At 45.7% G+C, this 15092-nt stretch overlaps 1 protein-coding gene across 4 annotated transcripts in view; it reads right to left on the minus strand.

Moving 5' to 3' along the window:
* SLC13A3 (solute carrier family 13 member 3) overlaps nt 1–1694 on the minus strand; it is a 76973-nt gene extending 75279 nt beyond the window's left edge. For 2 of the 4 annotated variants that reach the window (XM_070589353.1, XM_070589352.1), the window contains exon 1: nt 1318–1516. In XM_070589353.1, the coding sequence (XP_070445454.1) occupies nt 1318–1428 (111 nt within the window). In that variant the 5' untranslated portion in view covers nt 1429–1516. Of the gene's footprint in view, nt 1–1317 lie in introns of all 4 variants that reach the window. The other 2 variants (XM_008542487.2, XM_008542488.2) reach the window with 2 other exon arrangements.
* Nucleotides 1695–15092: the final 13398 nt, after the last annotated feature.

A 15092-nucleotide genomic window follows, 5' to 3' on the forward strand; every position in this document is an offset into this window, starting at 1 on the left:
TTTGGAAAAAGTGACCTACTCCTGATGCTGGCGTTTATCGTTTTTCCCTGCCAGGTCAGGAAAGCCTAACAGCTTGGATAGTTCCACACTAAAGAACTTGCGGTGCATTAGCCCTGGATCTCCTTGGCAGCACCTGGTATCACCTCCTCACTCCCGGCGCCCAAGGAGGGCCCCTTCCTCCAGGCAGCCCTCTCTGAACACCTTTCACGGCTCCCCTGGTCTCCGCTGATGGAGTCTGGGTAATACAGCACTAAAGTACACCCTCTCCTTACTTTTATTTTTATCAACATCTAATGTCTCATTAAGGGATCGTAAAGCAACTTCCTGCAGGTAGCAGCCTTGTCTTACGAACCTAGTACGAACCTAGTGCCTTCCCATTATGCCCTGGATGGGCTGGGCACAGGTTGGGGACCCAACAGGAACCCGGGGTCCCATCTTCTTCCAGCCCCCACTGGTATTGATTTTTGTCATGACACGCAGGACTCAGTCCGCAGCCTTTGATCTTCTATGGACTACTTTCTTTCAGAGTCTAGAAACAGCTCGGGTTCTGGAGTCTGACAGTCCAGGACTGAATCCCCACTCAGTTGCTTGCTGTGTGATTCTGAGCAAGTCAGTTGATCTCTCTGATCCTCACTTCTCTTCTGCCAGAAATGGGGGAAATAATTCTGCCCTGTGAGGGGCACTGAGAGGTTGAATGACATGATGCACTGTAAGGCAAAGCTCAGCACTGCACCTTGCTCCAGGTAAGCATTGATTAAATCTTGGCTGTCCCCATCATGTAAGACGCCTGGAATAAGACCAGCCAGTGCATTACTGGGCACTTACTGTGTACCAAGCTCAGTTCTAAGAGATTGACATATATTGCCTCATTTAACGTTCACAACCCCGGATGGATATGGATTGGCACTATCACTTCCCCCATTTTTACATAGGCATAAACTGAAGTTCAGAGAGGTTAAGTGACTTGCCCCAAGTCACACGGCTTGGCATTCATTTAGCGTTCCTTGTGATTATCAAGTGAAATGTGCAACACAGCGCCCAGCACATAGTTGGAGCTCAACAAAGAGGAATCAGTCCTGTAGAAGTGAGAAGATCCAGACGGCCGGGTGGGACCCGGGCTCCAAGAACAGCTGGGACAGGGGGACACTGCTTGGGGGGGTTCACAGCGGCCCACGGCAGGGTAAAGGGGAGAGGGCCAAAGGGGTCTGGCGAAGCGGTCTAGCCTGGGACGCCAGCGGCTGGGGAGCAGAGGGTGCTGCGAGGCGCGGCCCCCGGGGGACCCGGGGGGCCCGGGGGCGCAGGCAGCGGACGCGTTACCTTGGGCGGGAGGGCGAAGACCACCGGCAGCAGCGCGAGCGGCGCGAAGAGCAGCACGAGCAGCCGCCGCGCGCTCCACACCTTCTTGGCCAGCGCCGCCAGCGCCGCCATCTGCGCGATCGTGGCCGGAGCGCAGCGGAGCGAGCGCGCCGCCCGGACTGCCCGCGCCCGGCCCGCGCCCGCTTAAAGCCCGGCGGCCGGGGGAGGGGACGCGGCGGGGCCCGCCCTCCGCCCGCTCCCGCCGGAGGACGCGGGTGGCGCCTGCTCGGGCCGGTGGAAGGGGCCGGGGACGTCCGGGAAAGTTGGGCGCGAGGACTCGGGAAGCGGACTCCAGCCCCGAGGGCGGCGGGGCCCCGGGCTCAAACCCGCGGCGGCCCAGCTCCGCGGCGGGGCGCTGGCTTAACCTTTCCGCGCCGCGGTTTACTCGCCCGTGACAACGTGGGGACTCAAGCGCTGCCAGTGTGACCTGGACTCAGATGCTGACTCTGCCTTGAGCGGCGGCCTCTGAGCCTCAGTTTACTCGTCCAGGCAGTGGGGGCGATGACAGCGATGGTCTGCACCAGACAAGAGGTCCGCTGGGAAGTTTAACTGAGATGATGCACCTAACGTGCTTAGCACAGTACCTGGCGCAGAGCATGCGCTCAGCCGGAATTGTTCTTGCAGATACTGTTATTCTCATTTTCTCCCAGAGACGCCCGGTCACCTGCAGGTCGGACGGAGCCTGCAGGGCCTTTTCGTTCCTCTGGGATGAATGCACGGGAGTGCAATTGCCGGGTTGTCTGGTGGTTGCATCCTTAGTTTTCTAAGAAACTGCCAAACTGTTTTCCAAAGTGTTTGCACCATTTTACATTTCTATTAACAACGTATGACTGATTTCATTTTCCACATTCTTGCCAGCATTTGACGTTGGCACTATTTTTTATTTTAGCCGTTCTGATAAGGGTGTAGAGATACCTCATTGTCGTTTTAATTTATATTTTCCTAATGGCTAATGATGTTTAACATCTTTTCACGTGCTTATCTGCCATCTGTATACCCTCTTTGGTGAACTGTCTCTTCCTATCGTTTGCCAATTTCCTGCTTGGACTGTTTTCTGCTGTTGAGTTTTGAGAGTACTTTACAGAGGACAGATAGCCGTCCTTTGTCAGGTATGTTGTTTGCAAATACTTTCTCCCAGTCTATCGCTTGTCTTTTCATCCTCTTCACAGAGCCTTTCACAGAGCAAACATTTATAATTTGGGTGGAATCAAATTTATCAATTTTTCCTTTTTTTGGATCATACGTTGTGGCAAACTCTTTGTATAGCCCTAGATCCTGAAGATTTTCTCATATTTTTTACACGAGAATTTTGATAGTTTACAGTTTTATGTTTTATATTTAAGTTCATGAGTTAATTTTTATATAAAGTGTGAGACTTGGGGTAAGGTTTTTTTTTTTTTTCTATCACTGACCAATTGCTGAAGCATCATTTGTTTAAAAATTATCTTTATTTCATTGAATGGCTTTTGCACTTTTATCAAAAATCAATTTGGGGGTGCCCCATGGAGCAGTGTTTAAGCTCGCGTACTCCACTTGGGGCTGGGGTTCACAGTTGGGGTCCCGGCCAGACCTACACCCCTTGTCAGCCATGCTATGGTGGAAACCCAGAGACAAAGTAGAGGAAGATTGGCACAGATGTTAGTTCAGGACTTATCTTCCTCAAGCACAAAAAAAAGAGGAAGATTGGCAACAGATGTTAGCTCAGAAAATCTTCCTCAGAAAAGAAGAAAAAATCAGTTGGGCATATTTGATTGCTCTATTTCTGGAGTCTCTATTTTGTTCCATTGATAGAACTGTCTATCCCTCTAGCAATGCCACACAGTCTTGATGACTGTTAACTATAGAATGTCTTGAAATTGGGGAGACTGATTCCTCCCGCTTTATTCTTCTTTTTCAAAATTGTTTTTGCTATTCTAGTTCCTTTGCATGTCCATGTAAATTTTTAGAATAATCTTGTCTATATCTACAAAAATTCTTGCTGGGATATTGGTGGGAATTGCAGTAAATGTGTATATCAATTTGAGAAGCACTGACATCTTTGCTGTGGTGAGTCCTCCAATCCGTGAACATGGCATGTGTCTCAATTATGTAGATCTTCTTTGATTTCTTTGGTCAGTATTTTGTATTTTTCAGCCTAAATGTCCCATGCATGTTTTGTTAGATTTACACATAAGTATTACATTTTTTGAGCAATGTACATGGTATTTATTTTCTCAGTGCCCATATATCCACTGCTAGTATATAGAAATAAAACCGAATTTTGTATGTTTATCTTGTATCCTGCAACTTTGCTCAATTTATTTATTACTTCTAGGAGTTTTTTCCTCAGATTTGGGACTTTCCATGTAGATAATCATGTTGTCTGCAAATAAGGACAGTTTTATTTCTTCCTTTCTGATCTGCATGTTTTATTTACTTTTCTTGCTTTATTGCACTGGCTAGAACTTCAAGCCCTATGGTTGAGTAAGAGTGTGAGAATGGACATTCTTGCATGGTTCACAATCTTAGGGAGAAAGCAGTCAGTCTTTCACCATTAAGTATAATGTTAGCTGTAGATGTTTCCTAACTGCTCCTTATCAAATTGAGAAAGTTTTCATCTATTCCCATTTTTCTGAGAGTTTTTATCATGAATGGGTGTTGAATTTTATCAAATGCTTTTTCTTTTGTCATCAATTGATATGATCAAGTGATTTTTCTTCTTTAGCTTATTAATATGATGAATTGCATTTATTGGTTTTCAAATATTGAACCAGCCTTGTATCCCTGGGGAAAATACCAATTAGTCATGACGTATAATTATTTTTATATTTTATTGAAGTCTATTTGCTAATATTTTACATCTGTAATCATGAGAGATATTGTCTGTAGTTTTCCCTTTTTTATTGTGCTTGTCTGGTTTGGGTATCTGGATAATACTAGCCTCATAATATGAATTGGGAATTATTCCCTTCTCCTCCTTTTTCTAGAAGAGATTGTATGGAATTGGTGTTAATTCCTGTTTAAGTATTTATTAGAATTCCCCAGGGAAACCATCTAGGCCTGGAGATTTCTTTTTTGGAAGGTTTTTAATTCAATTTCCTTAATAGTTATAGGGCTATTTGAATTATCTGTTCCATATTGGATGCACTGTGGTAATTTGTGTTTTTGAGGAGTTGGTCCATTCATCTAAGTTGTCAAATTTCGGTGTGTAGAGTTTGTTGTATTCCCTTTTGATGTCTACAGGTTCTAAAGTGATAGCCCTGATTTATTCATTCATTCATTCCTGATTCATTCATTTAACTTACACCTCTCTTTGTCAATCTTACTAGAGATTTTTCAATTTAATTCTCTTTTCAAAGAGCCAACTTTTAGAAGTTTTTTTTTTTTTATTTTTAATTTCACTGATTTCTGGTCTTATCTTTCTTTTTTCCATCCTTCTGTTCACTCTTCTTTTTCTAGGATATTGAGGTGGGAGTTTAGATTATTGATTTGTGATTTTTCCTCTTTTCTAATGTATGCATTTAATAATAAAAATTCACCTTTCTACACTGGTTTAGTGGTGTCCCACAAATTTTACATGTTGTATTTTCATTATTATTCAGTTCAATGTATTTTTTATTTTCCCTCGATACTTCTTCTTTGACCCATGGTTTATTTAGAAGTGAGTTGTTTAAGTTTCTAAGTGTTTGGAGATTTTCCTATTATCTTTCTGTTATTGGTTTATAATTTGATTCCATTGTGGTCAAAGAACCATCACCCTGTAAGACTGCAATTCTTTTAACTTTGTTGAGGTTTGTATTGTGGCTCAGCATAACTAGCCTGCTGTACGTTTCACGGTCACTCGAAAGAATGTGTATTCACTGTTGCTGGGTGGACTGTTCTCTCAGTGTCAACCAGATTCTGTTGTTTGATGGTAGTTTTGAGTTCTTCTATATCCTTGCTGATTCTGTCTTGTTGTTCTATCAATTATTGGGGCATTTAAGTCTCAAACTGTAATTGTACCTTTGTGTATTTCTCCTTTCAACTCTATCAGTTTTTGCTTCCTGTATTTTGCAGTTCTGTTGTTTGGTGTATACACATTTAAGGCCGCTAAATCTTTTGGTAGATTGACTTCCTTATTGTTATAGAATGTTTCTCTCTGTCTCTGGTAACTTTCTTTGCTCCAAAGTCTACCTTATTTGACATTAATACAGACACTTCTGCTTTCTTTTGATTAACATTTGTCTGATATATCTTTTTCCGTCCTTTCATTTTCAACATGCATATATCATTATATTTGAAGTGAGTTTCTTGCAGACAGCATATAGTTGGGTCATGCTTTTAAATCTACTCAGCCAAGCTCTATCTTTTAATTAGTGTTTTTAGACCGTTTACATTTAATGTAATTGTTGATGTGTCAGGGCTTAAATCTGCCGTTCTGTTCTCCATATCTTCTCTCTCTATCTCTCTCTATTTCTCTATTTTCTTTTTCCTGCCTTCCTGTGGGTTACTTGGACATTTTTTCAAATTCCACTTTGATTTTTATATAGTGATTTTGAGTGCATTTCTTTGTATGGGTTTTTTAGTGCTTGCTCTGGGTCTTACACGGTGTGTGCATAACTTATCACAGTCTACTGGTACCAATTCCAGTGAAGTGTAGACACCTTACCTCCCTTTGGATCCCTTTAACTTAACCCGTTATATTATTATCTTATATTTTCTCCTCATACATTCAGAACCACATCAGTGTTATAATTTTTGCTTCAATCATTAAACATAGTTTAGAAAACCCAAGAGAAAAAAGAGCTTATTGCATTTACTTATATTTTTGTTTCCTATGTTCTTTCTACCTTCCTGATGATCCTATAGTCATTTGTTTATTGTTTCCTTTCTGTTTAGAGAAACTCCTTTAGTCATTCTTTTGGAGTACGTCCCCTGACAACAAATTCTCTTAATTTGCCTTCATCTGAGAAGGTCTTGATTTCCCCTTTATTCCTAAAGGATATTTTCACTAGATATAGGGTCCTTCTCTTTCAGCATTTGAAAAGTCTTATGCCATTTCTTTCTGGACTTGATGGATTCTGGTGAGAAATGGACCGTCATCTGGATTGTTTTCCCTCTAGAGGTAAAGCATCATTTCTGTCTCACTGCTTTCAAGGTGTTTTTCTTTGCCTTTAGTTTTCAGAAGTTGGACTATGATATATCTTGGGGTGGATTTCTTTTAGTTATCCTGTTTAAAGTTCACTCAGCTTCTTGAGTGTGAAGGTTTTTTCTTTTGCCAAATTTGAGAAATTTTCAGCCATTATTTCTTTTAATACTTTTATGCCCTGTCCTCTTTTTCCTCTCTTTTCAGAACTCCAATGACACAAAAGTTAGACCATTTGTTATAACCCCACAGATCCCCAAGGCTCTGTTCATTTTTTCAGTCTGTTTTATCTCTGGTGCTCAGACTATGTGATTTCTCTTGTCCTATCTATGAATTGTTTAAAAGTATGATTTGCTAAAACTATGAATAAGAAATAAAGTAACTTCCATGAGGTCAGCACTCTTGTAACCGATCTTGGTGTAAGAGTATTGCAAAGTTCCATCCACAATGAATTTGTGTATATTTGATCTGCTGTTTAATATGCTTGAACCATTCAAAAGAATCAGCTTTACTAAACTTGATAATTGCAGGTTATATTGTTCAAAGAAATTTAATCAATTTTGTGATCTATGTCAAATGTTCAAGGAATGTTGGTTTTCCATCTTATTTATTAATGAATAATAATAGCCAGCCTTCACGGAGTGCTTGCTCTGTGCCAGGCTCTGTCCTAAGAGCTTTATGTGAACTCATTGAACACTTAAATGACCCCGGGAGGTAGGTCCTAATATACTCCCATTTTGCAAAGAATGTACAGAGAGCTTGAGTAACTTATCCAAGGACACACAGCTATTAAGGTGGGATTCAGATCCCAGTAGTATAGCTCCAGACCCCACATGCCTAACCACTGCAGGGTAATGGCTCACAGTGTATGTTTTATTATAGTTTGTGTTCATTAGATATGGAAATATGACTTTACCACAGAGCCTTAAACAAAGTAAAATAGCAGGGAGTCTCCAGGACCAGACCCTCTCAAACATTACAGGAATTGTCAACAGTTGGAGTGTATTCACTCAAGAGGTGGTTTCCCAATGCTCGTTACCCTCAGATAACAAGGGCCACCTGCCCTCCTGTAACCCTCTAACACCGTGGTTCTCGGCCCTGGCTGCACATTGGAATCACCTGGGAAGCTGTAGAAATGCGGACGCCCAGGCTCCACCCTCAGAGAGTCTGATTTAGTTGTCTGTGATGTGGCCTGGGCATCAGGATTTTCAAGAGCTCCCAAACATGCAGCTGCGGTTGAGAAGCACTGTCTGAACAACCCCACTGCTTTCCAGCTCCCCACACCCCTAAGATCTAATCCATCTCTTGTCAGATTCTGGTGGAATAATTTCCCTGATGCAAAATCTGAACTGGCTTCTATCACATCACATCTAGAGACTTCAACCCGGTCCTCATGGTCCTACAGAGTTCTACAGAATTTCGCCACCTAATATCCCCAGGGCCTGGGCATGGTCTGTGGTGGATGCCCTGTCAGTGTTTACTAACTTAACATGTGAATGCCAGGCTTGGTTCTCCTCATCTGTAAACTTGAGATTAATCATACGCACTTTTCATCATTCCTTTTATTCAATAAATATTGACTGCATGGCAATTATATACCAGGCTGTGAATACAATTACAAATAAGACCAAAAAAATTAAAGTCTCTGCCTCCGTGGAACTTACATTTGGTTGGGGGTGGAGTTGGAGGACACAAATAATAAACAAACAAATGAGTAAAATGCATTGTGGTCAAAAGATGAGAAGATAACCAGTGCTTGGAGAAGAATGGAGCAGGAAAGGGAAATAGAGAGTGATGGGGTGGGGGTACCATTTTAGGTAAGGGGGTCAGGGAGCCCTTGATGACTAGGTGACCAAGGACCCTAAGGTATGCCGAGATCTAAGGAAAGTGAGTGAGTAGGCCCTCTGTGTATGTGAGGGCAGCATTCCGGGAAGAAGGAAAAGCCAAGTCCAACGGCTCCAAGGCAGAAGCCAACGACATGGCTTAGAGTCATCAAGGAACTGGGCTGCAGAGATGTGATCAGAAGGGCAGCCACAGGCTCCTGAAAGCCTGAGTAGGGACTTTGTGCTCTATGCTGAATGACAAGGGTGGCCACTGCAGGGACTTAAGCAGAGTGACGTATTCTGCTTTCATTATTTTAATAATGGACGATTTGGATATAATTCACACAGCATACAGTTCAGCCCTTTGCAGTGTGCGGTTCAGTGGGTTTTAGTATACCCACAAAGTTGTGCAGTCACTGCTACAATCAATTTTAGAAATTTCCTATCACCCCAAAAAGAACCCCCATCCCTGTCAACAGTCACTCCCAGTCTTCCCTCAGCCTCCCAGATAACCCCAGATAACCATGAGTCTACTTTTTGCCTGTGTAGACTTGCTATTTTGGACATGTCATCTAAGTAGAATCAAGCAATTTGTGGTCCTTTGTGTCTGGAGTCTTTTTCTTAGCATGATGTTTTCAAGGTTCACCCATTTGTCGCATATATGAGTGTTTTGTACCTTTTTATGGGCAAATGATGTTCCGTTTTACTTATCCATTCATCAGTTGATAGACATTAAAGTGGTCTCTACGTTTTGGCTATTATGAATAATGCTGCTGTGAACATTGCTGCATACGTTTTTGAGTGGACACGTGTTCAGTTGTCTTGGGTACACCCCTAGGACTGGAATGGCTGCGTCACATGGTAACTCTACGTTTACCTTTGGAAGCACTGCCAGACTGTTTTCCAGAGTGTCCACACCATTTTACAATCCCACCCGCAGCGTGTGAGGGTTCTCATTTCTCCACATCCCCACCAACGCTTATGAGTAACTGTGTTTTCACTATGGCCATTCTAGTAGGCATGCTTGTCATTGGAAAGCTCCCTCGGGCTGGAAGGACAGTGGTTTGAAGCAGAAGAGGAGTGGCGCAGGTGGTCAGAGATGGTTCTCTGAGAGCCAGAGAAGGCTTTGGGGCCGGAGACTTTGGCATCTTGCTGCCGTTGAACAACACTGATTTGTTTTTATTTTATTTATTCTTCCAATTACTTTTAACTTAGAAAAAGTGATTTTTGTGGTTTATTAAAGCCTGTGATATTTTTAAAATCCTCCGTTTAAATCCACTTAAGTTCACAAATGTGAAGCAACTCAAAGAAAAGTAGCAAGTAACTCAGAACGCAGAGAGTGCACAGTTATGGCAAAGTTCCAAAAGTTGGATGCAAAGATCTGAAATTTGGGGAGATGTGAGACAGCAAGAGAAGAGCGCAGAGAGGGCCGCAGGGCTCACTTCCTACGCAGGTCATGCTGCCATGGTTCCTGTAAAGCGTTAGGGCGAGTTATTTCCCAACGGACCCTTTGCAGGCTGTGACGAAACTTTCTCTCCTGTCCTTTCAGTTTGCGGACCTGACCTTGAGCCAGCCCAGCACCCGGCTTCATCAAAGGCTCCAGCCAGGTTAGCGTCAGCCAACTCTGCATGGAGGGTGAAGCCCTGCAGCGAGCACTGGGGACATTCGCGGCCTAGGTGGGGGAGGATGGGCCTCTCCAGACAGGACAGACTCTCCCTGGGGGTTTGCAGCCAATGTCATAGAAACTCAGGTCTGTCCCCAAAGCCCAAGTGGAGGCAGTTGGGACCAGGGTATATTGCACTCAGCACCCCTGGACTGGCTCCCTTGTTCTGGAACCAGCTAAGAGATTGAGTACAATACTTAGTATAAGAGCAGAGGTTTCAATCCAGTGGTTCAAATGTAACAATAATAATATTATTATTACTAATAACAGCAAGCACAGATACTGCACTTACTATGTGCTGTATCCACACCTTACTGTTTCCACACCTTACATGTATTAACTCATTTAATCCTTACAATAATTCATTTGCATTACCTCTTTGAGTCTGTCACCCCGCATTAGACAAAGCTACATTCAAATTCTGGCTGAGCCACTTGCTTGTTGTGCAGCCCTAGGCAAGAGGTTTAACTCCACTGGGCCTCAGTTTCCTTATCTGAAATGTGGACAAGGATAGGATGTAACCCACAGGGATGCTGGGAGAACTAATATGCTGGGGTGTGGCACAGTACTTGCACACGGTGAGTGTTTAACAATTGACAAGAACCACTGTTCTGCTTGTGGCAGATTGTATTTTCCAAGGAGAGCATCAATTTATAGCTTCCATCCTAAATGTGCACCCCATATGCTTTTCTTACAATGTGGTTAACGCTCTTCCCACCAAGGGTTGGGGGTCTATGATCCCACCTCTTCAGAGTGGGTGGGGACTTGTACTGTGCCAACCAACAGACACGGCAGAATGGATGCTATGAGATTTCCCAGGCTGAGTCACACAGAGGGCACAGCTTCTGCCTGGTTCCCTCACTCTTGGGACTCTCACCCTCGAAAGCCATTCACCATATTTGAAGTTCAAACTAAACCAGGCAGAAAAACCACACAGAGAGAAAGCAAGGCTCCCAAGGAGCAGCCAGCAGCCACAACCCGGCAGTGAGTGAATGGGCCTTCAGGTGACCCAGGCCCTAGCCTATGAGTCCTAGCCTATGAGGGGCCTCCTAGCCTATGAGGCCACAGACCTGGAGGAACAGAGAGAAAACATCCCGTGCCAGCCTGTCCAAATTTCTGGCCCACATAATCCACGAGCATAATAAATGGTTGTTCTACACCTTTACTTTGTGGAGCAATTTGTTACACAGCAAGAGATAACCATTACTACCACGATTACTTCTCTCCCCTGGAGCAGAGCTTCTTCTAGGAAGGAGAGTCCTCCAGACATGAGGGCCCTGGCCCGACGACTTGGACCTTGGCACCCTACAGGAGGAAAGGTGGCGCCAAGGCCAGACCTGCTAACTCCCTTTCTTTGGTTCCTCCCCCTTTACACTGAAAAGGAAGTGGAGTGTGGAGGGGATTCTTAAAGAGCCTCCACATGTAGTGGATGGTTTGACTACCGTTTACTTTCATTCCCTACTAGGTATGCCCATAGGACAGATGAGCAAAATGAGGCTCAGAGAGATTTAGAGACTTGTCCAAGGCCACACAGCTAGTGCATGAGAGCGCTGAAATTCCAGTGATACACACCACTACTCTCCACCCAATTTTTAACAGGCAAATAACAACTTAAGAAAGTGTGCGCAGATATTGATTATAGTCACCAGCCCGGTGATTAAGGGCCTGCTATGTGCCAAGGTCTGTGCTGGGCAGTGACAAGAATGACCGGGTCCAGCCTCGTTCTTCCACCCCATGTCCTCCCAGCCTTCCCCTCAATCACTGTGTGCCACCGTCTTTGCACCCTTCCTTCTGCTCCTTGAACACACCAAGGTCTTTGCATTGACTGCTCCCTCTGCCGGCACCTCCCTTCCCCTGCCCTCCCTGCCATCACAGCGCAGCGGCTGGCTCCTTCTCCCCGCTCAGTCTCAACTCAAACGTCACCCCCAGAGGGGCCTCCGTGACCACCTAACCTAGTGAATCCAGCCTTCCCCAACCCCACACCACCTGCTGTGGGTAAAACCCCCGAGTTATTTCCTTCACAATGTGATTCCTCATGTGAAATTGCTCCCCACTAGAGTAAAGTCCATGAGAACAGGAGTCCAAAGTGTTTCCTGCCACACCCCCAGCGCCTAGAACAGAGGTCCGATAAATACTGAATAACTGAACGTGCTTTAAGGCATTGTGTCTTATTATTTGGAACATCAATCAAAGTCATGCATAGCCTTCATTTGACAAATATTAATTGAGCACCTACCATGCACCAAGCATCATTCGGGTGCTGGGGCTACGGCACTGATCCAATAAGACAAGAGTCTCTGCTCTCACGGAGCTTTCACGTTAGTGGCTCTGTAATAAGATAAATGAGTGAAATACATAGCATATCCCATGGTGCTTCGCGCTATGAAGAAAGATAAAGCTGGGAGGGGGCGAGAGTATGCGGGCAGTATCGCACCAGTTTCACCTTCCTCTCCGCAGAAGGGACTCGGCGCCTCCCCCGCTGCCCTCGCTGAGGCCTGCACCACCGTCAGCATCTTTCAGTGTGACATTTTGGTCAAGGCCTCTGCAGCTCCAAGAGAAATATTGGCTTTGAAGCAGGGCCCAGCAGGTGGGCCTCAGGCTGGGGTTGGGATTAGTCACCCCTTTAGATGCCCTGGGGTTAGGGGGTCAAGCAGCTTGGCCGTGCAGGGCCTTTCCTCACTGTGGGGAAGCGGGCAGGCCCTGGACTCCCCTGGCCCGGAGCTGTGACCAACTCTGGCTTCTGGTCCCCCCCAAACCCCCTCCATTCCGGGCAGCGAGCGAAGGTTTACAAACATGAAGAGGCCTTTGATCCGCACTAAACCCCCAGGGTTCTGACTGTTTTTTGTTCCAAAATGCAGGCCAGGACCATACTGCACTTTGCCTCCAGCAGAGAAGACTGTGGGTAGGTGGAGAGAAAGAGAGAGAGAGAGAGAGAGGGTGTGTGCGTGTGTGTCTGGGGTAGAGGGAGGAAGGAATAGGAGGGTGAGGGGGGTGTGCCTTTGGGGTAGGGGGTGGCTCCTTAATTTTCTTTCCAACAGACAGGCTGGGCTTGTACAAGGGAATTCTATTCAATTCCGTAGGTATTTACAAGCACCCACTACGTTCCAGGTACCATTCTGGAAACCAGGCTGGAGTGGTGGAGCAAACGCAGGCCCCCGCCCATGGAGCAGACAGGAAGCAAATGAGCCAGTGAATAATAAAAGGCAGCAGGTGCTGGTGAATGGGACAGAGATAAAGCTGCGGAGGCAGATCGGGAGGGCTGGGGATGGGGTGCTACCTTTTACACAGGATGCGCATGGAAGACACATGGTGTTTGGCAGAGGCCGGAAGGGAGTGAGGGAGGCAGCCAGGTGAAGATCTGTAGGGAACAGTGTTACAAAGGGAACAGCAAGTACAAAGGCCATGAGATAGGAGCATGACTGACTTTGGCAGAAGAGTATGGCTGACCCCGAGGGAGAAGAGGGGGTCAGAAAGGTCAGTGTTGGGCTGGAAGCAGATGGGTCTATTGGCCCTTAGTGAGGTGGAAACACTGGAATGTTCTGAACAGAGAAATGATATGACCTGCATTGAGATTAAAGAGGATTCCCCAGGCTGCTGTGTGGGAAACAAGCTATGGGGAGCGAGGGCAGAAGCGGGGAGACGAGCAGGGCAGCCAGCAAGGAGGCAGCTGGAATGGTTCAGGCAAAAGATCACGTGGTCTAAGCCAGAGCGGTGCCTGTGAGGGGTACAGAGTGAAAGTTCTAATTCTATATTCCTAAGTTTTTATTGGAGTCTAACAGACATACAGAAAAGTACACATAGCATAGTGTGCACGCAGTTCGAGGAAGTTTTACAACCAAATCCACCCATGTAACCAGCCACGAGCTCAAGAAATAGGTCTTACCCATCCTCCCAGGAGCCTGCAGAAGCCCCTTCCAAGCCATGCCCCCTCCCCAAGGGTAGCCACTCTCCTAACTTCCTGATTATATCTTGAAAGTAAGCCTAACAGGATTTGCTGCTGGGTGAGGTGGGGGTGCGGTGAGAGAGGGGAGTCGAGGGGAGCTCCCAGGTTTGGGGCTGAAGTGCTGGATTTGCAGAGCTGTCATTTACTATGATGGAAGGGCCGGTGGGAGCAGAGCCCAAGGGGTGGAAGCAGGAGTCTGTTTTCGGACATGTTGAGTTTTGAGATGCCTGTGTGACCCCTGGAGACGACACAGAGCATCTCATCTGGGGGTTGCGAATTCAAATGCCTACAGGGACAAGCAGCAGGAGGGTGAAGGGGTCTGGGAGGAAGAGCTATTTCACTCTCCTCTTCACTCTATGAGAAGAACAACTGGCAGCCAGCCTCAGAGTCGAGAGGCAATAAGGACGGGTGAGGATCGGGGTGAAGGGTGAGCACGAGCCCGCCTCTGCAAGGAGAGTGCTGTAAGGGGGGTCCAGGGTGGCCAGATCTGACGATGTTTCCAGAGAAGTCAGGTATCGGGATTTTTATATGAAACCATCCAAATCATTTAACACTGGAAACCGAAACACAAACACTATACGGACCCAACAAAAATGTCTACAGGTACAGCAACCAGTCTGATCCAGATCAAATCCTTCAGATTGAGACCCAGAGAAGTCTGGGATTTTCCCCAAACTCACAGAGGAAGTTGGTGGCAGCGATTGGCCGGGCCTCGAGTAGGCGGAATCTCAGCCAGGGTTCCTGCCTCTTGTGGGCCCTGGAGAAAAGGAGTCGGCCTGTCACTGCTCCTGCACTCTGATCTAAACAGAGAGTCCGGTGTTGCCCAATGTGCCCCAACCTGCCCCAGAAAGGCAGCGAGATGCCGTGGAAAAGGCATGGCTTTTGGGGCTAGGATCTGTATCTGTTTTGGTTGGGAATGTTTTTGGCTTCAAATGATAGAAAACTTGATCAACAGTGGCTTCAGCTTTAAAGATGTTTAGTTATGCAAGTAATAAGTCAGGGCAAAGAGGTTGAGGTCTGACGTCATTGAGGACGGTCTCCTATTCTGCCCATCTCTCTACTCCACCGTCTCCCTCTCATTGACGCTTTAGCTTCAGGGGTGGCCTCGTGGTCTCAAGATGGCTGCTGAAACTCCAGTTCTCACCATTGCATTTAAAGGCAGTAATTGTTGATGGGGAGTTGGAGTCAGGGCATGGAGAGATT

Source organism: Equus przewalskii, chromosome 21, assembly GCF_037783145.1.
Source record: "Equus przewalskii isolate Varuska chromosome 21, EquPr2, whole genome shotgun sequence".
Classification (NCBI taxonomy): domain Eukaryota; kingdom Metazoa; phylum Chordata; class Mammalia; order Perissodactyla; family Equidae; genus Equus; species Equus przewalskii.